The following is a 23,735-nucleotide window of genomic DNA, read 5'->3' as shown; positions in this document are numbered from 1 at the left end:
ATACATGGCGAGTCCCTCTGCTGAGCTGGGAAGGTGGGAGCAAGCAGAAGACACTTAGCTCATGAGAAAGGCTGCACCCCACTGCTCATGCAGACTTCTCAAATGGTAGCAAGACAACTGTGGATGTGAAGATGGAAAATCTTAAAAAACAAAACAAACCCAGAAAGAAGCTGAAGTTCCCAGCCTCTCTGAAGAACAGCACCACAATACACCAAAAAAGCAGTGGCACAAAGTTGCAACTAAAAGCCAGATAAACTCATTACACACCACTGGACAATGACCCACCTTCCTCACTCACAAAATCAATGGGCAAGGAAGGACCTGCACCTCCTAAACCACCCCATGTCAGTATTAGGAGGAAAGAGTATGCATCAGAAATGAAAGGAAAGGGATATTTTGCCTTTTATAAAAAAAAAAAACAATCAATACATTGGCCATTACTACCACCTCCCTTCATAATGGCACTGACAACAAAGTAGAGTGACAATTAAGTTGCAACAACTTTGCTTTTGCTGCAATCCATTGAACTAGAAGAAGCTACATCTTTATTTGCTATACACAATGAACTACAGGTTGACTACTTGCAAGCACTCATAAGCAAGACTTTCCAAATCCATTCAACATAAAAAGAGCAAAATAAAGAAAAACACTGGCAAGGGCAGACAAATTGTTCTAATAAAGTGAATGCCCTTCTAAAGAATACTGGCACCAGATAAGGTTATTCAAAAACACAGTGGAAGCATCCAGATTCACAGAAATGTCATATGTGACCAGACCGCTGGCATTTTCTATTACCCTGCATGAATGAGTAATAAGAATGCTTAGAGTAGAAACCACAGTCTTTCTCACTGAAAATGAAAGAAACCTAGTACTACCCACTGCAAGCTCCTAACAAAATGATCTAACTATACGGACCTCCCTACAGTGAAGGGCTCAATATGAAGCATCTACGTCACAGCTACTGAAACCCATTAAAATGCATTTATACCACCCACCCTGCATAAAGTACAGTTTTGTACACTTACCATAAATGTAGATGTTCGAGTGTATTCACTGTTGCAGTCATCACATTTGGGTTATCTGCTTGCAGTAGCCCTGTCGGACTGATTAACAACATCTTGGGTCCTGCGTCGGTTGCCGTCTCTTCTTCCGTGACGTCAGGTCGTCAGGGGTATAAAACATGCAGCCGACACCATTACATCAGTTTTTCTTGCCCCAGATGTCAGGTGCCCCCCTAATGGGAAAAAATTAAATCTATAAATATACAAGGTTATACCTCCAACAAAAAAGCAAATACACCAAAAAGCTTTTAAGCATAGTAAAGGAGAGTAGAGGTATAGCCAAAAGAAGTAAGGAGGGCTGAAGGGAGGATAACCAGGACTGCAACAGTGAATACACTCGAACATCTACATTTATGGTAAGTGTACACAACTGTACTATGTTATTCGTGTTTCACTGTTGCAGTCACCACATTTGGGTAGATTTCACAAAGCTAAGGATGGGAGGAGGAATTTAGATAGTATTAGGACCAGGCCCTGCAAGACTGCAGTGGTAAAGCCAGCTGTGGATTTAGAGAAAACTGGCAGATGGTAATGTTTGGTGAAGGTATGTACAGAACTCCAGGTAGCAGCTTCTAGGATGTCCCTGGTAGGGACGCCTCTGAGGAAGGCTGTAGAGGTAGATGCAGCCCTGGTAGAGTGGAGTCTGATCCCCTGTGGAATAGGTTTTCCATGGTGCTTATAACAGAAATGAATGCAATGGCCTAACCATTTAGAAATAGTTTGCTTTGAAATAGCCTTCCCCTCTGCCCCTGCAGCAAATGCCACCAGCAGTTCAGATTTCCTTTGAGGTTTAGTCCTGTTCAAGTAGAATCTAAGTTGTCTGTGGATATCTAAGGAGTGCATAATCCTTTCCCCTTTGTTCTGTGGATTAGGAAAGAAGGTTGACAGATGAATGGACTGATTAAGGACCATACTGGATACCACCTTGGGCATGAAAGAGGGGTTGGTCCTGAGGGACACCCTGTGCGCATGAAAGATGATGAAAGGCTCCACTGCCATAAGGGCCTGTAATTCAGATACCCTTCTTGCTGAAGTGATTGCTAAAAGGAAAGCTGTTTTCCAAGAAAAGAATTTTAAATCTGTATTAGCAGCTGGCTCAAAAGGAGGAAGAATAAGTTTCTCCAATGCAAAGTTAAGGTCCCAGGCAGGAGTTGCAGCCCTCTTGGGTGGTCTTAAATTTTTGGCCCCTCTGAGGAACTGCTTGAGTAGTGGATGAGAGAAGAGGGGAGGTTCTGTGTTATAATGAGCTGAAATGGCTGAGGCGTGAATTTTGATGGAGGAGAAAGACAGGCCCTTGTGAAGCATCTCAGTTAAATGTTTTAAAATCTGAGGTAAATTGGGCACTGCTGTGCTCATCCCTTGAGATTGGTTCCAGGCACAGAATCTTTTCCATTTTTCAGCATAAGATTTCCTAGTACTAGGCCTCCTTGCCTCTAAGATGAGATCCATCACTGGTTTACTGAGGGATGGTAAAGGAGAGATTATGTAATTAGCCAGGCTGCTAGGTTCAGCGTTTGAAGCTGAGGGTGCAGAATCTGGTTCTCCTGCTGAGACAAGGTAGGAATCTGAGGTAGGTGCCATGGGGCCAATAGTGACACTGCGCAAGAGGGGGTACCAGTGTTGGCATGGCCAGTCTGGTGCAATCAAAATCGTCCTTGGTTTGTCTTGTTTGACCTTTAGTAATACTTTGGAAAGCAGAGGAGGAAAGGCATAAACTGATAGGTTTTTCCAGCTGAAGGACAGAGCATCCACTTTCCAGGCTTGTTTGCGGGGAGTCCTTGTGCAAAATTTGTCCATTTGATAGTTCTGGGGGGAGGCAAACAGGTCTATATCTGGGCTCCCCCATTTGTTTGTCAACATATTGAAAATCCTTGGTTCCAGTTTCCAACCATGTGGGTCCATGAGGTTTCTGCTTAGTCCGTCTGCCAATTTATTTAGTTTTCCTGGCAGTTGAGCTTGTAGATGCACTTTGTAGCTCAAGGCTGTGTTCCACAATGCCATGGCTAGTCTGCAGAGGGGGTAAGAATGTGTCCCCCTGCTTATGTACCACATAACAGTGGTGTTGTCCGTCTTTACCATTAATTGTCCTGGAAGAATGTGGTCCTTGAAGGCTGTCAGAGCACTCTGTACAGCTAACATTTCTTTTTGATTGATATGCAGGTGCATTTGACTTGGGTTCCATTTGCCTGAATGCACTACCCTGCCAGGTGAGCCCCCCCCCCCCATGCATAGTTTGATGCATCTGTTAGGGTTTGGGTGGCAGGGGGTAGTGTGAATGTAGTCCCTTGTTTTGGTGGCAGGCCTCTGCCCACCAAAGGAACTCTAGGCGTAGGCAAGGTATGATAGGAATCATTGCTTCTAGGTCCTGAAAATGCTGACATCATAGGCTTTTTAGATACCACTGTAGTTTCCTCATATGCAGTCTTGCATATGGAATTAGAAGAATGCAGGAGGCCATGAACCCCAAGGCTTGTAATATTTCCCTTGCAGATAGCAGGATTTTTGTGGCCACTTCTCTGAAGTAGGTAGTCAAATATATTTGTTTCTCTGGTGTGAGGAAAGCCATCTGGGAAGTTGTATTCAAACTTGCTCCCAGGAATACAATTTGTTGACAGGGTACCAGGTGTGATTTATTTTAGTTGATGGTGTAACCCAGAGATGTTAGTACCCTTTGTACAAAGGCCAGATGATTCAAAAGTATGTCCTGGCTTTCTGCTTGAATTAGACAATCGTCTAGGTATGGATACATTTGAATATTTCTTTGCCTGCAAAATGCAATGACTGGAGCTAGGCACTTTGTGAATACCCTGGGCACAGTAGATAAGCCAAATGGCAGTGCAGAGAACTGACAGTGCTTGTAGCCTGCTTTGAAGCGCAGATCTTCAAGATTCCCTGATTGGGATGTGCAGGTATGCTTCCTTTAAATCTAGTGTTGCCAACCAGGCATCTTTGCCTAGCATAGGAAGCAAATGGTTTAGAGTCAGCATCTTGAATTTTGGAATCACCAAAAAGGTGCTTAGAATAGACAAGTCCAGGATAGGATGCCAAGAATTGTGTTTTCTGGGTACCAGGAAAAATCTGGAGTAGAAACCTTGTCCCTTTTCCTCTTCTGGCACCAAATGAATAGCCCCTATACTTAGGAGAGAAAGTATTTGCCTCTGAGCTTCTGCCCACTGATATGGGGGTAGATCTGCTCACCCCTTGGTGTTGGTAACGTGTGAAAGTGAAATCTGTATCCTTGGGACACTATATTTAAAACCCATTTGTCCTGGGTAATGAGTTCCCAGTTCTTTGCATGAAGAGCAATCTTTTCCCCCAAAGGAGAAGACAGTTGAGAAGTGCTTGGAAGTTTTAAAAAAGAAGTCATTGAGACAGCTTACCATAGGGGGGAGTTTTATTACTCCCAGATTTGGAAGTGGAGGCCCCCCACTGCTTAGTCCTGTGCGTACCCTGGGACTGAAGCCTGGGTGCTCTGCTGGATCTGGGTTTGGACTGAGAAGGTTTGGAAGAGACAGGAAAGGAACAATTTTTGGAAGGCCATTGCCTACTAAACCTTGGAGGTTGTACTTGTAAGAAATCTTTAACAGTTTGCATAGATTTAGCTTTTTCCTCCATCTTTTTTTAAGAACCGCTTCTGCCTTGTTGCCAAACAGGTGGTCCTGATTTAAGGGAGTATCCAGTAATTTTGCTTTAACATGATCTGGGCAAGGATTGCTCCTTAAGCTAAGCATGCCTTCTAAGTACAGACCCAGTTACAGCAGCCCTGCAAGATGCCTCTAGTGAATCAAAACAACATTGCAAAGTATGTTTTCCAACTTGTTCAGCTGAATGCAGTAAATCCTGTAAATCCTTATTTTCAGCACAACCAGGAATCAACATTTTCTGTTTAATCAATCCAATAATAGGCTGCTGATACTTTAACATATGAAACTGGCAGTTTAAGGCCCTAATGGCCAAAGTTGCAGAAGTGTATACCTTCTTACCCCATCTATCCAGCACCCTGGAGTCTCTATCAGAGGGGGTAGGATTTTTTTATTTTTATTTATTTATTTTACATTTGTTGACCGGGTTAGTCTGACTGGAATCAGAGTCCATTTTCAGCGGAGGCATGGGGAGATAAGCTCCAAAAGCTTTTAGCAGTAGTAACTTTAATGCCCTTGGGTCCCTGTGAAATGGTCTTAGGATCTGCAGTAGAAATTTTGAAAAGGAACTTGAGAGTCAGGGACCCTGTAATATCCATCAGGTTTTCTGGGAGCAGGGGGTAAAGAGTCAGAGGCCAAGCTAGATTCCGAAAAGGCATCATCAACAATATCTAGTACAGGAGGTATGGCTAAAGGCCTGTGCTGGGGCAGGAGTAAGAAATCCCTAAGCCTCTTTTCAGAATCAGAGAAATCCTGACATTCCCAACGGAAATGCTCCCTGAGGGTATGCAAGGTTTGACCAAAAGAGAAATCCTCTTTGGGGGGAGGGGGGGGGGATGCAGAGGGAAGAGAGTCCTCTGCATCAAAATCCTCATAGGTAGACAAGGGTAAATCCTGGTCATGAGAGGGAACAGAAAATTCAGAATCCTGGTCAGAAGTATCATAAGCAAACTCGGTCCTAGATCTCTCAGAGGGGGAAGGTTGGCTTCCCCTGATTAAAGTAATAGGGTCTTCAGCCATTCTTATCATTTGTTTTTTTAGGCATAGAGGCCTGGCCATGCGGTCTGGGCGTCAGTTTTCTAAGCATGGTTCGAGTTTTAGGCCTTGAAGAAGAAGATGGTGTCGGTTTAATACGCAAGTCAGCAGGCCTGAATACACCCTCAGAAGCTGGTACCTGCACAGCGGCTCCGGACCCATCCAAGTTAGAGACAATCTGCAGGTTCCACAGTTGAAGCATCTTGCAGCATACTGGACTCTGAGCGGGTCTCAGTATAGGCCTGAGAATCTGAAGTAGCAGGTAACGGGCTGAGAAAGCACTTCACTGAGTACTGGCGAACTGGTGACTGGCTTAGGAGAAGCGTCGTCAGCAGCTTTGGACCTCGGCAGCCTGTCTTTATGTTTGCGTTTTTTTGGAATGTCGGTAGTCGGATGGCTTACTGAAGACATATTGGGATAATTAAACCGAGCACCAAAATATTTAGAAGCGTAAATATACAGATGATGGATAGTTCGTGGTTTAAATAAGGCACAAAACTGACAGCTATGTACGTCGTGATCAGGGCCTAGGCAAGGAATACAGTACGAATGAAAATCTTTAGGAGGTATTTGCTTTCCACAAGAAATACAATTATTGACTTTTACTGACATCGGTTTAGAGCAAGAAAAAGTTTCTCCAACGGGGTACTTAGCTTTTGTTGAAGACTTCGGTTCTGAAACTTGAAAATGAAAATTTCAGGAGACGGCTGACTGGCACTTGCGAACTGCTTCTGCTTTGGGCACCGCACGGCAAGAAAGACTGATGTAATGGCATCGGCTGCATGTTTTATAGCCCTGATGACCTGACGTCATGGAAGAAGAGAGCAACCGACGCAGGACCCATATCTTTTTTAATCAGGCCGACTGAGGGCTACTGCAAGCAGATAACCCAAATGTGATGACTGCAACAGTGAAACACGAAGAACATCAGTGCAGACATTTGCAATGTGTTGCAAAATCTAAGAAAGTGAATTACAGTGTTGGTATGATACAGAGAACTCCTTTCACTCTGTGGCTCCCTCTGTATACATTATTCTAAAAAGCTACATTATTATCCATGCCATATGATACTCTTCCATTTCACTTCTCTGCTACAGTTTTCTAAAAGCAGGCATCTCGTTTCCCTATACTTTCTGCATGAAAAAATTAATCCAGTTATTCTCGTCTTGTATTTCATCTCCCTGAACCTATCATGTATGAAAATAACTTCTTAGATGAAAATCAATAAGGCCTATTTTGTGCCTGATTTGAATCTTATAAGTGTATCTTTTTGTGGTACACACACCTTGTGTTACAGCTGTCTGCATTACTCAAAAATACACCTGACTTCAAACCAGGGTTCCTGGACCACAATTTCTAACACAGATCCATTCTCCCACAGATTACAGAGTCTTATTTAATTCTCTGAATCAAAAAAATCCAGTCTGGATCAGAGTCTACTTTTCTTCTAGCATAGTACATGGCTAGTGCATTTATGTCTGCCAACAGTAAATCAAGAGCAAGAACCCCCAAACATTATCTTTACTTCTGCTAGGCATAAACTATGTCCTGACACTTTCGCTGACCTAGATGGGTAGCCTGTAAACCTCACATACCTCTCATTTCTCTATTTTGAAATATAAAAGGAACCCCCAAATGCATTCAACCTTCCTTTTCTCCAGCTTTCGTCACGTGCAAGTTATATCTCCCAATGCAACAGTAGTGTTCCATTCCTCAGAAAGAATAGTTGGGTAAAATCTTGCCATAACCATTGATGTCCTTCTCTTCCATGTTGCAGTATTCTTGGTGTGGGATTTCCTGCCTTCCTTTTGGCCATATTTGTATGTCGGCACCTATACAAAAGCTTCAGCTTGGCTGTTGCAGCTGCGTGGGATGTCACAAATAGGGCCATAAACCAGGGACCCTATGTGTGACATCTGCACGCACAATCCTCAGAACTTGAAGCAAAGCAGGTAAAGTAGATGGCCAACAGGACAGGCTGCCAAGGTTGACACGTATAATGCCCTGGGTCTCTTCTGTAATGTAGAGAGGCATCAGGGAGCAGTTAGACTGGTAGAGTCAGTGAGGGGGAAAGGTGGGTGGGAAGGAATACTGCAACATGGAAGAGAAGGACATCTATGGTTATGCTAAGATTTTACGCAACTATTCTATGTCCTTACATTCCTATGCTGCAGTATTGTTGGTGTGGGAGAGTACCACAGCTTAGTTTGGATGAAAGGGTGGCAGAAGCAGAAGATGATTCCAGAAAGCCTTGTAGGATTGCCCTGGCAAATCCTGCGTGTGCTTTGGAAATTTGGTCCAGTTTGAAATGTTTGGTGAAGGTGTGTATAGTGGACCATGTAGCTGCTTCCATAATGGAAGCTGTGTCCAAGTCTTTTTGGAAGGCCTTGGAAGTGGCCACTGCTCTTGTGGAGTGTGCCTTAACCCCAACTGGTGGGGTTTTTCCATGGTATGAGTAGCAGAAAACAATTGCCTTTCTAATCCAGGATGCAATGGTCTTGTTTGGTGACTGCCTAGCCCAATGCCCTGGGGTGGAAAGATGCAAAGAGTTGTTTGGATTTCCTAATGTCTTTAGTCTTGTCCAGGTAAAATCTTGGTTGCCTGTGGACATCTATGGAGTGGAGTATCCTCTTTCCTTGGTTAGTAGGAGGGGGAAAAATAGGTAGGTGAATGGCCTGATTTACAGATAAGTCATTGGCTACCTTGGGCATGAAGGAAGGGTTAGTTCTCGGAGTGACCCTGTCCCTATGAAAAATGGTGTAAGGTGAGCATGCCATTAAGGTTTGTAGCTCGGAAACCCTTCTGGCAGAGGTAATAGCCACTAACAGTAATGTTTTCCAAGTACAAAAATGGGCTGTAGTCGTCGGTTCGAAAGGGGGCTGAGTGAGTTTTTCCAGGATGAAGTTCAGGTCTCATGGAGGAGGGATAGGCTTCTTAAGTGGTCTGATGATTGTACCCTTGCTAACAAGGGAGGATCTAGAGGTAAGCAGGCTGATAATGCGGAGAAGGTTCACTGATGAATAGGAAAGTCCACCCTTTATAAGTTGATACATATATGAGAGGACTAGCTGGGTGTCAGCCTCATAAGGGTCACTTTCCTATCCCAGACACCACTGAGTAAATCTTTCCCATTTAGCAAGGTATGATTTTCTAGTAGTGGGTTTCCTGGCCTCCCTCAGGACTGATAGCACATCCTCTGAATAGTGGTGTCTGAATGGGGTTAGTAATTTATCAGGGATAGCATTTGCAAGTGTGGGTGTAGGAGAGTTCCTTTGTCTTGTGTCAGAAGGTCCACCTTGTGGGGTAACTTGCAGTGATTGCCCTTGGCTAAATTGTATAGAAGGGGAAACCAGTGCTGCCTTGGCCAATAGGGAGTCACTAGCAAGATGTTTGGTTTGTCGTCCTGAATTTTCAGAAGGACTTTCTGAATCAGAGGGAAGGGGGAAGGCGTACAGGAACTTTCCCTCCCAGCTGAAACTGAAGGCGTCTACTCTCCAGGCTTGGAAGGAGTAAGTCTTTGTGCAGAAGGTCTGCAGTTGCATGTTCTGGGGGGAGGCAAGCAGGTCTACCTGTGGAGTGCCCCACTGGTGGACTATGTCTAGGAAGACCGTCCTTGTCCAGCATCCATTCGTGTTGTGGAGAGGATGTTCTGCTCTGGAGGTCTGCTTGCTTGTCCTGCGAAGGGATGTAGCTGGCTTGCTGGGATGCTTAGTCCCAAATTAGTAGGGCTAGCCTGCACAATTGGTATGCCTTGGTATCTCCTTGTTTTACAGTGGTATTGTCTGTCAGTATCAGAATGAGGACCTGGTAGCAGTAGAGGCAGGAAGGATTGCAGAGCTAAGAGAAATGCTGTCATCTCCTTTACATTGATGTGTTTGCTTTTCATGGGAGGTTGCCACTGGGCTTGGACTCGGAGTGCAAGGTGGCTCTCCAACCTGAATCTGAGGCACCTGGGTCTGATGAAGGCGGGTTATTTGAACCTGCCGAAAGCGCTTACCATTATCTGGATTTTATACTTTTCGTATCGTTTGTGGAGTATTAAAGCTGTGTTTCCAGCCCTCCTATTGTGTGCTGTACGTTCCTTCAGTAGTTTTTAGTTTGTTCTCGTTTGGTTCCTCATCTGTATACAATATTTGTGTGGGGTGAGGGGGTTGCATTGGAAGCCCCAGGTTTAGTTGTACTTGTTGGATCCATCAAATGATTTCCTTCTTTAAACAGGGAAGAAGGGGAATAACTTGTTCCATGTGATTCTGGTGGTGTGACCAGATATTTTTGAGGTACCATTGCAGTTTTCACATATGCATTATGGCCAATGGTAGCATGGGGATGGTTGCTGCCATCAATCCCAGGAGTCGAAGGAATTGCCTTGCAGTGACTGTTTAGGAGAACAAGACTTCCTGGAAGTGGAAAGCTAGAGATAGAACCTTGTCCTGTGGGAGAAAGGCTTTCATTCGGTCTGTATTGATTCTGCAACCTAGAATATATTGTCCTTGTCTGGGTTCAGGGAGGACTTCTTGAGGTTCAGTGTGAACCCTAGACTTTGTAGAAGGGACATAGTGAAGTGTAGATGTCTTGAGAGGGAATCTACCGACTGTGCCAGGATAAGGATGTCGTCCAGATATGGGTAAATCTTGATTCCTTGGGTCCTGCAGAAGGCAAGGGCTGGGGCTAGGCACTTTGTAAACACTTTTGGGGCAGTGGATAAGCCAAAGGGCAAAGCTCTAAATTGGAAGTGCGAGGATGGGCCAGAGAAACGCAGGAAACATCTGCCTGAAGCCCTGATAGGAATGTGCAGGTAAGCATCTTTTAGGTCCAAGTTGACCATGAAAGCATTTGAGGGTATGAGGGGCAAGAGAGTGGGAAGTGACAGCATTATGAAGGATGGTACCTGCAGGTAAAGGTTTAGGAAGGAGGGGGGGCATCCTTTTGAGGAACCAGGAACAGACGGGAGTAGAATCCCTTTCCTTCTTACCCTGTGAGAACAGGCTCTATTGTGCCTTGTTGCTGCAGGTCTGACAGAATTTGTGGAAGGAGATGGCATTGTTTTTTTTTGAGGGAAATTTGTTTCCAAGATAGGAAGTATCCTTTTTGAATAATGGTCAATACCCATTGGTCTGTGGTGATTTTCTGCCAGAAGGGGAAACAGTGGATAAGGCAAACTGAGAGGGGCAGATGAGCATAACATTGTTGGGACCTCCCCTGTCCTGAAAGGGCCGTCTATGTTGAGGAGGTGGGCCAGTGGGTCTGGATGAGGAGTGTCTTCTAGTTCCTCTTCTGGGTCTGGGGGGGGAGGAAGCAACAGAATGCGGGTTACGGCCAACAAAGGTAGTCTTAGCTGGGTAGTTCCTATAAAAGTTTGGTATAGGGGATACCAGGAGATGTTTAATATCCTGTAACTCTTTGCTTTTTTCTTGCAGATTCTTAAACAGGTCTACAGATTGCTTTCCAAAGAGGAAGTTGTGGTCCAGGGGAGCGTCCAAGATTTTGGACTTGTCTTCTGGCAGGTTTTGTAGTCTAAGCCAAGAATCTCTCAACGACAGATGCTGATGCTGCAGAGTGAGCAGAAGCTTCTGCAGCATCATAGCTGCATCTTACAGAGTTGTCTAGCCACTTGTAGTGCTAAGGATCATTTGGAGGAGATATCCGTTTTAATGGGACTGTCAGGAATAGAAGCCAACATAGAGGTGGCTTGGGATACTAAGTCCAGGGCATACTTGGTCATGTGTTTGATAGTTAATGACTCTGAAGGCCAAAGTGGAGGAAGTGTATACCTTCTTGCCTATCCTAACCATGGATTTGCTATCATTACCCGTGGGCAATAGGGAGGCAGAAGGTAGCAACCTAGACTATTTAACAGGGGCAGTGGCAATCACTGATGGGTCTGCTAAAGGTGGCTTTATGAGGAATTTTTGTTCCTCTGGCACCCTGTAGAAGCAGTCTGGTCGCTTAGGTGCAGGGGGCTGTGAGTCAGGAGTTCTAGAGGCTGCAGTAAATGCATTCAAGTATTTAGGAAGAACAGGGGGGGGGAGCTGAAGGGGAGGGGGACTCCACTTTCAGCCAAAGTTTCTTTTTTGGGTTTCTATCATCTGGGAAGTATCCCATTTGAAGTAGTCTTTCATTCTGGTGATGGATTCACCAAATGTAATGTCTTCAGGAGGAGAATTCCCTTCCACAGAATCCTCATCAGGAGAGTAATATTCCTTGGGAGAAGCAATCTGGGAAGCATAAGAGATGGATTAATTGGAGGAAGAGTAGGTAGATTCATGTTCTTCTTCCTCAGGGAGGGGAGCCATAGGAATAGAAGAAGCAGAGGTAGGCCTAGGGCTTAGCAGAGTCAATGTGGTTGTGGATGAGGCAGAAGGCCTAAGGGCCATAAAGGCTTGCATAGGTGAAGGCCTCCCAAGTCTGGAGGAGCTTCAGAAGCAGGTAAAATACGTTTAATTTTCTGCTTCTTTTTGGTTGGAGTCGGTCTAGGGAATGGGTTTGCCAGCGGCTGTATCAGAGGTCTGGATCCCGGTCGAAGGAACCCCCAAATCTGGTTCCCCCTTGACATCGACAGGCATCGGTGTCTGAGAAAGCTCCGTGGATGTGCTGGACATCGGCTGTGCAGCAGCCTCTGCGAGGGAGGTCGATGGAGGTGATGGATCTGCTGGATGCTCCTCAACTCCTATATTGGTAGCTGGCGGGGCATCCGGGTGCGAAGTGGCAGGCGATGAAGGCCTAGGCATCTTGGCCTTCTTACGTGGAGGTTCTTGGGTGGCCTCCGAAGCAGGATCCATCCCGAGAGCCAGCTGTTTGAGGCATTGGTTTTCTAAGTAAAGGTTTAGAGCTGCCAGATGGCTACGTAAGGTCTTGGGTACAAAAGATTTACAAATAGGGCAGGTGTTATGGTAGTGTTCCCGGCCTAAGCAGAAAACACATTTGTCATGGGCGTCCTTATGGGGAATCTGGTGCCCGCACTGGCACTTTCCCTTTTTACCTGACATCAGCTGAAAGCTACAACAACCAAGCCTAAGCAATGCAAAAGATCGGTAAAATATTAGAAATGCAAAAAACCCAACGGGTTACTTATCTATATGGAGCCGACGTCTGGAGAGCAATCGTACGATGCAAAGTCGTCTGTGGCTGAAAAGTTCTGAGGATTGTGCGTGCAGATGTCATACACAGGGTCTCTGGTTTATAGCCCTACGTGTGACGTGCCAAGCTGAAGCTTTTGTATAGGAGCCGACGTACGGGTCGCCTGAAGGCAGGAAATCCCACACCAAGACTACTGCAACATAGGAATAGAAGGACATTTGTCTTTTACATGGCAGTAATGATTTTATGTTATCCAAAAACAATAGCGGCAAATATCTCCACTTTAACTCACAAACACACACACTTCTAGCACCTCGGCTAAAATAGCCTTCAAACCTAGAGAGATGTATCTAAGGATGTTTATGAAAATTTTACTGATAGTTTTAAGCCCATAATAGCATTAGGCTTGGATACAATGATTTTAATAAATTAGTGCCTTCTTCAGCTACAATGCCTTTTTTATTGCATCCCAAAATATATAAAAACATGACAACCTCCTGGTTGTCATATCTTTAGGTGGTACACTTTTAGAAGATGTGGGTAGGGTGACTAATAATTACTTGTACCCTTACATTCAGTGTTTATCTTCATACATTACGGATTCGACTTATTAAAGTTTGGTAAAGTTATGTGGTCCCAAGGTATGTACTGGTTGGTGTTAGATGTGCAAAGGTTGTATACCAGTACACAACGCAGGGAATTTTTGCCAGCTATACACTATTTTTAAATGCCTGTCTATCATATACCACAGAGTTCGCTGATTTATGTTTGAAAAACAATTTTATGTTTAAGGAATGTATTTGCAAACAGTAAGTTGGTACTGCTCCCACTTAAGATAATTTAACTATGCGTTTATTTGAAGTATATTTTCAACAATATATTAAAATATTTTTATTTCATAGATTTAATTTTATGGCAAGGTGGAAAGCCAGAAGCTCAAATGTTTATTACTCCTTTGAATAACAATGTTTATCCTTTTAAATTTATTGGGACATTGCAGGAATTACTTGATTATTTAGACATTACTTTTTTGTAGCTGATAAATATGATGAATACAAACCTAGATCAAAAGCCAACAGGGATGGATTATATTGATGCCAGTAGGTTTCACCCCACTCATCTGAATTCTCTTCCGTATGGAAAAATGTTAACATCCACATGAGCTTGTAGTCAGACAAGATTTTTTTTAGCTGAAGCTCAGAAAATTATGGATGTTTTTAAATGTCATAATATAAGTAGTATACAGACAGCTTTTTATAAATGTAGTAAGATTACACAAGAGGTGTTGGATATTTAGTATAGAGAATGTTCCCAACCATACAGAAAAAAAAACACAAAATATATGTACAGAAGGGAGATGTATGTTTTGTTACTAAATGTAATGTTTTGTAATCAGAAATAGTGAATTTAGTGAAAACAACATGACCATTAATAGTTAAAGATAATACTATGTCTCAATTGGTTTATCATATACCTAGTATATCATAAGAGGGACTGAAATTTACAAGATATTTTAATTAAGAATTATTTTATTTATACTGAGTCAATTTTGCATTTGAAAGTGTTAACTAAAAGATACCTATCCTTGTTATAAATTGTTCAGTTTGTTTTACTCTAGTTCCCTAGTTTTGAAGTATTAACGGCGTAAAGTTTCTTCCCACTGAAATGTTCATTTGTACTACTACTCAGGTGGTGAATGCTCTTAAATGTCCATGTGGGTTACACTATAATGGGGAGATTAAGAGAAGGTTTAGAGAGAGATTAAAAAAAGCATATTAGAGATGCACATTTAGGTAAGGAAGGGTCAGCTATGGGAGAACATGTTTCAAAGAATGTGACAACTATCCAGCTGTCCTTAGACTTGCCCCTTCTACCCCCCCTTCTTATACTACATTTTCTTGTACATCAAGTCAGGGTCACAGCTACTGAGGAACATTTGACAAAACAAGAAGTTATGTACTCACCATAACGTTCGATGTATGCAGTCCATCTCGCCTTACATTCTTACCCCTGGGTTCGGGAGCCGAACTTCGGCTCCGAGTCAGCCATACTCTAGCTCAAAGTCTTCAATTGGCTTGTGGTTAAGAGGTATCCCATCATGCAACAGGCCCATTCCCCCAGTTCTTGTTTGCTGCAAGCGCGCGCACACACACTCTGAGAACAACCCCAACAGAAAGGACTACTGACACCTAGAGACTATACCTCCAGGTCTTCAAGGGGGGGGGGGGGTTAGTAAGAATGTAAGGCGAGATGGACTACATACATCGAACGTTATGGTGAGTACATAACTTCTTGATGTTATGTAGTCCAATCTCGCCTTCATTCTTACCCCTGGGACAGCGTCCCTAGCACCTTGACCTTGGGTGGCTCAGTGAAAAATACTCGAGCACTATGGAACCAAAGGAAGATCTGCCTCTAGAGACCAGATCTAATTTGTAGTGACTAATAAAAGTATGAGGCGAAGCCCATGTTGCTGCAGCACAAATATCATCCATAGACATCCTAGACTGAAATGCAGTAGAGGTAGCCACAGACCATGTAGAATGAGCCTTCACTTTAAAGGGTAATTCTTTGCCATTGGAACCATAAATAAATGAGATGCAATTGGAAATCCAGCGAGACAAAGTTACTTTAGAAACAGGAGGCCCAAGTCTAGTGTCTGAAAATGAGAAACAGTTGATCTGATTTCCTGAAATCTTTTGTCCTATGTAAATAGAAATGCAATGGTCTATGAATGTCTAGCTGAAATTCTGCCTTGTTAGAAAATTCAGGAAAAAACACAGGCAACTCAATGGATTGGTCGACATTGACAACAGAAGCAACCTTTGGAATAAAGGAAGGATTGGTTCTTAAGGAGACCCTGTCTTTGTGAAACACCAAATAAAGTGGCTTAAATCGATAAAACTTGGAGCTCAGAGACCCGCCTAGCTGAAGTTATGGCTACCAAAAATACTGTCTTCCATGACAAGAACTTTAGGTCACACGGAGCTGCAGACTCAAAGGAAGCCGAGGTGAGCTTCTGTAATACAAAATTGAGGTCCCATAGCACTACTGGATCAAAGACTGGAGGTCGGAGTAACATTGTCCCTTTCAGAAATGCCCTACAAAGCCAATGAGCCATAAAGTTGGGCTCATTAGCAACGCGAAAGGTAGAAATCGCTGCCAATTGCACTTTAATGGTTGCTGCAGCTGATCCCAGACTGAACAGTTGAGAAAGAAATTATAATACTGCCGAAATAGGAGCTGTATAAGGATCAATATGTCCTTCATGGTCCCAAATGGAGAATCTCTTCCATTTACTGGAATAAATCTTCCTGGTAGAAGGCTTATAGGAAGAAGACAGAATGTGAACCACTTCCGGGGAAAACTCATGAAGCCTGACTAGGGATGGAACTGGAACAGCCAAGCTGTCAACTTGAGGGTCTGGATAGAGGGATGGAACTGTCCTGACATATGAGTCAGTAGATCTGGGTCCAGAATCCAGGGATTGTCCATTAGATAGGGTTGAAGAAAGGGAAACCAAATCTGACGAGGCCAGTGTGGGGCAATCAGGATCATCTTGCTTCCCAAAGACTGTGCTTTCTGAATGACCTTTGATATCAGAGAAAAAACAGTGGAAAGGCAGAGAAGACCGGAGGGCCAATCGTAAACCAGACAGTCCCTGGGTGTCTCCCCCTCTGGGGGGATAAGAGTGGAGTAGCTGCTGCATTTGGCATTGATGGGGGCTGGCAAATAGATCGCAGCAAGGCTGACCCCATCTGCGGAATATCTTCTTCGTAACATATTTGTTTAGGAACCACTCGTGAGGCATTAGGATAGCTCTGCTCAGCCTGTCGGCAATCACGTTGGACTTCCCCAGTATATGCGTTGCAACTAGAAAGACATCGCCCACTGCCAAACTCGAAGTGCCTCTCTGCAAAGGGGGCATGATTTGGTTCCTCCCTGCTTGTTCAGATACCATACCACTGACAAGCTGTCTGAGTGGATTGCAACTGTCCCTAGAGGGAGAAAGCTCTGAAGTGCTTGCAACGCTAATATCACTGCTCTCATCTCCAAGACATTGATATGCAAATGGGTCTCGTGATCCTGCCACGTGCCTCGGACTGTCCTGCGGAGATAATGCCTCCCCCCACCCGATCTGGGAGGCATCCGTGGTAACTGGAGAAGATGGGACAAAAGGCTTGCCCACATTGAGACTGCTGGTCTGAAGCCACCAGTGTAAATCCTGCATGCACGTGTCCGTAATCAGAATAGAATGGGAGAGTAGAAGATGTTGTAGTGACCAGTGGGCGAAAAGCAGCCACTGAAGAACCCTCATGTGTAGTCTGGCAAGGGGAACTAGCATGATCGTGGCAGCCATGGTCCCTAATAACTTGAGGACCACTTTTGCCTTGACCTTCCTCAATAGTAGTAAGGCGTAGACCTGCTGTTGTAGAGCCTGAATTCTCTCTTCTGGTAAGAAGGTCCTCATGAGCACCGTATCTAGTTTGGCACCGATAAAACTGACACGCTGCGAGGGCAACAAGGCAGACTTTTCCCAATTTAGAGTAATTCCTAACCTTTGGCACAGTGTAATGGTGGCGTCCCTGGTCTGTAACAGTAGATGCCTGGTGGTGGCAGAAAGGAGCCAGTCATCCAGGTACGGAAACACTTGGAATCCCTGACATCTCAAGTGAGCCGTTACCACTGCCATGCATTTGAACACCCTGGGGGCTGTGGTGAGACCAAAAGGCAGGGCACGAAACTGAAAATGACTGGCTCCCAGCCGGAAGTGTAGATGACTTCGATGCCCTGTCCATCTTGATATGGTAGTAAGCATCTTTGAGGCCGATGGAGCAAATCCACACATCTTTCCCTAACAGAGGGAGTATTGACTGTAAGGTGACCATGCAGAACTTGGACTTTTATACATGTAGGTTCAATCGGCTGAGATCCAAGATGGTTCTCAGGTCCCCTTTTCTTTTCGGCACCAAAAAGAATCTGGAGTAAGTCCCTAATCCTACTTGGTCTGCAGGGACAGGCTGGATGGCTCTCTTTGAAAGCAACTTTTTTATTTCTAAAGTTGCAGAATCCATGTGACTGGGTGGAACGTCTGGAATTCTCTTGGATGGTAGAGGAGGAGAAGAGAAGGGAATATGATAGCCTCTGGAAATTATCTTTAATACCCACTCATCTTGGGTGACGTCTTGCCAGGCTTCTGGGAATAAAGCAATGCGACCCCCTCCGACCGGCTCCCGAGACGCACAGTCGGGCCTCCTTTCAGGAGTACTGGTAGGGAGAACCGCAAAAGGAATCAAAGTCCCCCTGGTTACACGGGCCTCCTCTGCCTCTAGGGTGGCGTCTACCTGAATTTCCACCCCTTCCCCTGCCTCTGGAGGGGGAATCACTTTGTGCGTCCTGAAAAAAATCTCTGCGACTTCCTGAACCACATCTTCCCACCCTTTTGGCCCTTGGGATAAAGTCTAGAAGGCATGGAAAAATGGACTCCCATGGCAGACAGGGTTTTTCCTTCCTGCTCGCACCTAGTAAGAGTGCCCTTCACCTTGGTTCCGAATAAAGATGAACCGTCAAATGGGGCGTTGGTGAACGTAGACTTGAAGGCCTCCGCGAAATTACACAGGCGCATCCAGGAGCGTCTCCTAAGACCAACTCCGGAACTCGCGGCCCTGCTCGCTCCATCGGCTGCATATGAGATCAGCCTCATGGAGGAGTTGGGAAGGAAATTTAAGGTAGACATCTGTGCACTGACCTTCTGTGCCACAGCATCAGAAACGTTACCCTGTAGAGAATCTCCTAGCTCTTTTAGGAGATCTCTCTGGAGCCTTGTCAAATGCATCAAGTAGTTCAGCGACCACAGAGTAAAGGCCGCTGAGGTAAACACACGCTTCCCATACCTGTCCATGGCCCGGGACTCCTTGTTAGGCGGATGGACGGTAGACTAAGTTTCAGCAAGTTCCTTCTTGGTGGCTGCTGCCACCACCATGGCATCTACTGGAACGCCTTTTGTCAGATATTCCTTGTCTGTGGCAGCGGGCAAAAACTTATTGGGTCTCCTAGGGACTGGTTCCACAGTGTCAGGAGTTTCCCACACCTTTCGACAGATGAGATCTAGTAGCTCATCGAAAGGGGGAGAAACCCAAGAGGTGGAAGGCTGAGAATTGAAAGCCTTCAGGAACACAGACTCATCAGAAAGGGATTTGGAGGGTCAGCCGCCTCTCTGCTTCAAAATCTCAAAGATATCTGAAAAAAAGATCTTCAGAAGACGACTTGGGGGACCCCTCTGACTCCTCGAGGTCGGTGTCCAACGTGAGAGACTCATCCTGGGAGTCGACGTGTTTCCTCTTACACAATCTCTTTCTGACGGGCTCCTCAGGCAAAAACTCTGGGGAGACATCAGAAAGTTGGGGATCACTCATGGAGGTATCCTGAGGCCTTGGGTCTCCGCTGTCCATGGATAGAGGGTGATCTGAAACTGACACCGTTGCTGGAGTTGGCAGAGTGTGATGTAGCTGACGACCTGTCCAGCATGCTCCTCATAACCTCGAAGGCTGATCCCCCCCGACTCCGAAGGCCGATTAACCGTAGAGGATACGATAATAGCCCCCGGCGCCGAGGAGATGAGATTCGAAGCAGATGTCGGGTCCAAGCTCACCCGAACCGAAGCACCGAGAGGAAGGCTCGGAACAGATGAAGCTCAATCCGAGCCCTCCTCCTCGGGTCCGACCAGGGAACTGTGGACCCTCGACCCAGTGGACGGAACAGACAGGGTTGAAGCAGAAATTGTAACAGAGAGATCAGGTGAAGCTACTGGAACCGACCTAACTGCACCTGACGGAACAGACAACTCTGGTTCCGAGGGCCGAGAAAGGCTCGGAGGAAGAACAAACAACGAAGGGGCCATGGTTCTCTGGAGCCGACTGGGTCGGAGCCAAAATCAGTTTGGCCAGCACCGATGACTGAAGCAGTTTCTTCACCACTATCAAAGTCCTCATCAGAAAAGGGCCTTGAGGACCTGGAGGATATAGTTGGAGATCTGGATCTCCCTACAGGGGGAGACTGACGTGAAGGAGAACCCAGTCGAACAACTGGAGACCAGCTCCAAACCAAAATATCTGTGACCGGCTCCGAAAGGCTGCGAGCCGATACAGACTTAGTCAATACACTACCTTCTGTTGGCACCGAAGCCAAAGGAGCCAAAGAAGGAGAAGCTGTTCTAGCAACTTTCTCTGGCGGCTCCAAAGAAACCGACTGAGCCGGAGAGCTTTCTTAGCAGTCTTTTTGTCCTTTTTAGCTGGAGAGGATATGGCACTGAAGGACTTAGCCAAGTCTTCCTTGAAGGAGTGTTTAAGCAGTCCTTTTCAAATGAGCTTGTTCTTCCTCTCCTGTAGCACGGGGGGACTGAAGTAACGACCAAACAAGCAGGACTCTTGGAGGTGAATAGCCCCCAAGCAGTACACGCACACGGAGTGCCCATCAGTCAAAGACATTTTATTGTTGCATTCAATACACTTTTTAAAGCCTGAAGGTCTGTGTTCCTTAGAATCCTTCGACATGCTGTATAAGGAGTACACACACAGTGACAAGCTGCAAAACCACATGTATACACACAAGACTTAACTAAACCCCGTGCGGGAAACTAGAGCCTCTAACTAAACACAGCCTAGTAACAGACAGGAACAAAAACTACAGGGAGGACTAGGTCCTCTAATTTAAATGGGCCTAGCCCGGGGGAAACAAAGGCAGGATAACACCACTACCAGATGACAAAACGTTAATAAGCTACAAGTAAACAAAGCACAACACAAAAAGACCACACAGAAACAATGGGGAGGACTAGGTCCTCTAACTGAAATGGGCCTAGCCCGTGGGAAGAAAGGGAGTGAACAGGATACCAAAAAACGGCCAACGAAAAAGGCCACACAACCAGCAAGATACACACACACACAGTAGCTATGAAAACAGCTTTTTTGATCAACAAATATCCAAAACTCTAGAAAAAAGTACACTTCACCACGGCCAGAAGCAATACCACATCTGAGCGTAACGAGCGGCAAACGAGATCTGGGGAATGGGCCTGTTACATGATGGGATACCTCTTAGTCACGAGCCAATTGAAGACTTTGAGCTAGAGTATGGCCGAGACAGAGCCAAGGTTTGGCTCCAAACCCAGGGGTAAGAATGAAGGCGAGATTGGACTCCATAACATCATAGGTTACTAAATAGAATACTTTAATGTATGGAACTTTAGCACCCCAAAGTCTTAAGGAAATTAACTGGAGGTATTTAACTCAATTTAATGTATTGTTTCCATCTGTATATATGCATGGTGTGTTAGCAATTCCATCACTTCCTTTGAAGGCTAAACCAGGCACTAGAAGTGTCTGGATTGTTTATGGTTTAAATAAAGTGTAGGTACCTGCCTTTGTCATTTTTGGATTTCCACATTTGTTTGTTACAGTTGTTTTTGAATAATTTTATGTTACTTGGTAGATCTTTATGATGACTTAAAACACTTTGGGGCTGAATAAGCTAATAACCTGTCTGCATAATCAAAGGATGAATGGACCAAAGGTCATTGCTGTGATGCAGCGTAGTTTTAATGGCAATTAGCCATGTCCTTGCCTCCCCTCCTGGCAAAATACCTTTAAGTCAAACTTGTTTCAGACTGCCCACAAGCCACACACAAAGACAGCTGTCCTTAGACTTGCCCTTTCTACCCCTTGTTATACTAGATTTTCTTGTACATCCACTGGTAGTATTAGGCCTACACTCAATCCCATATGTAGTAATAGAATGGCGAAAGACGACAATTACTTTCTTGAGAAGTATTTGAAAGTGCAGGCATACCCGACAAACTCAACTGTAATAATCCCACACCGAGACAAATTTGCCAAGCAAATCATTACCAAGATTCCGTTTAAGCTGTCTGGCTCTCTAGAAGTGAAACAAATCCAGTAAGAGGCCCATATCTCCTCCTAGATCCACTTCAGTGTAACACTTAATCTTTCAGCAAGTCTTTTGCCAATTTCTCCCAATGCCTCTTTCACTTTTGATCCTTTACCCTGGCATAAATTTTGCAGGAAAGGGGATCTTCTTTGTATCCTCTCCCTATAAAGTGTCATTAATACACAATTGGTATTTTTGCTGCCTCTACCTTTTCACCAGCTAGGTCAACGTTATCAGCATATATTACAAAAAAATGCTGCCATATGAACACTCTTTACCCATTTCTTGGATCCCCCATCACTACCACAATACCAGACATGCAAGATATCCTCCTTCCTGTACACAAGACTTACTTTTCCAGAGAAAATCTGCAACTAATGCCTCCGGAAGAATCACTTCTTGCCTGTAGACTGTCCATTCACTGCATGCAATGCAAACTGCCTTCTCACTTATTTCTCCATCAAGCTAATTTTTCATACACTACATTATCCAGTGGCCACTACTACAAGTAAGTTTTTCTTTTTACTTATCTTTATGACTATCCATATTTGTCCTATACTTTTCCTTCTGTTCTATATACCCCACACTGTACTTAAGTTATCAAAATATAAAGCTTGGGTCTGAAAAAGAGAGATTTAAAGAGCTTACCCAAATGCCCTCACACGACCTATAATGCATAACTCTAGCTCTGTCCTCTATATAAAAAAAATACTTTTGCAGTGAAATACGGTATTACTGTAACCTTAAATCTTTCCACCTATAGCTGTAGTTGACTGTACATTCGCAACCCTCTCCCCACTTTCTTCATTGGTGTACCCCAAAAACTGTAACCCTCCCCCATACTCTACCAAATACTGCAGCCTATCCTTTCCCTTCACTACTCTGGCAACCAGCATTATTTTACTTATTTCATACGATTACCCCCAAATAAACAAAGTATACTAGACAAGGTCTTATTAATGTCCCATAAATGTGAAGACTTCAACATCAGTAAAACAAAAAAAATCACCAAAGGTTCTGGTAAATCTGCCTCACTTTCAAAACTCCTGTGCACACCAAGAGTGAGTCAGAAGACGAACAAGTACATAAACCACATTAGAGATGTGACAAGACAGCGATCCTCAGAGTGAAAATAGACTGTCTTCACTTCCTTGTTATTTGAGAAATATGAAAAACAAAAACTCTTAAATTTAGAATTAAAAGCAACAATATCTTTTTGTAGTGAATGAATCCAACTGGTCTTTCTAGAATGTTCAAATGTTACTTACTAAAAGGTACTTCTCCTGTCCATACACATAGGTAGTACTGATCGCATAATAAGACTTGTGCTCTGGTCTGATATGCTTATGCATCTGTAAGAAAAACAAAGTACATATTTCATTTTTAAAGCAAGAAAGGTGCACTTAATACAGTAAACAGCTTTACAATACAATACTCACTAATAAAAACTAACAGGAAATGAAAGTTTTACAGCTACTGTAATTTCATTAGGGTAGCAAAGTGGTATACAAGGCTACATACTACCATTCTACTGAGATAAGTTCTCCAATCTAGTTCTCTATTGAGATGGCTCCTACAGGGAATCAGCATATCTCTGTCTTGTGAGAATTTTTTGACAGGTCCTCTGGTTTCATCCTGCATTCCAAAGGCATGTGAGGGTGTATTAGAAAACCTCCAAACTACCCTTAGATGTGCACACACGTGCATGTCTTGTGTGATGCACACATGTTGCAACAGTTTTTTGCCATTGTGTTAATTTATGAATTGGATGAATGAAATAGGAGCAGGAATTTAATGCTAATGTTCAAGTATTTTTTTAAAGCTTAGATTAGTGGTTGGGTTTGGTAGGTGTGATATGATTTTGCATTTGTTGGAGGATTCATTACTGTGGAGGGGGGGTGTTTTTTTTTTTTTTTTTAGGTTAAATTGGGTTGCTTTTCTATTGCTAATGACATATGCAGCTGCACATGAAGTG

General features: G+C 44.3%; 1 protein-coding gene across 3 annotated transcripts in view; it reads right to left on the bottom strand.

The window, feature by feature from the left end:
* The window catches only part of RHOT1 (ras homolog family member T1), a 1,470,459-nt gene that overhangs the window by 492,091 nt on the left and 954,633 nt on the right, over window positions 1-23,735 (bottom strand). For all 3 annotated transcript variants that reach the window (XM_044068049.1, XM_044068050.1, XM_044068051.1), the window contains exon 16: window positions 23,029-23,112. In XM_044068049.1, coding sequence (XP_043923984.1) covers window positions 23,029-23,112 — 84 coding nt within the window. The remainder of the gene's footprint in view (window positions 1-23,028; window positions 23,113-23,735) is intronic.

The sequence above is a fragment of the Protopterus annectens genome, chromosome 4.part0, assembly GCF_019279795.1.
Source record: "Protopterus annectens isolate FY-2018-M chromosome 4.part0, PAN1.0, whole genome shotgun sequence".
In the NCBI taxonomy this organism is placed as follows: Eukaryota; Metazoa; Chordata; order Ceratodontiformes; family Protopteridae; genus Protopterus; species Protopterus annectens.
This window is presented reverse-complemented; position numbering and strand designations above follow the sequence as displayed.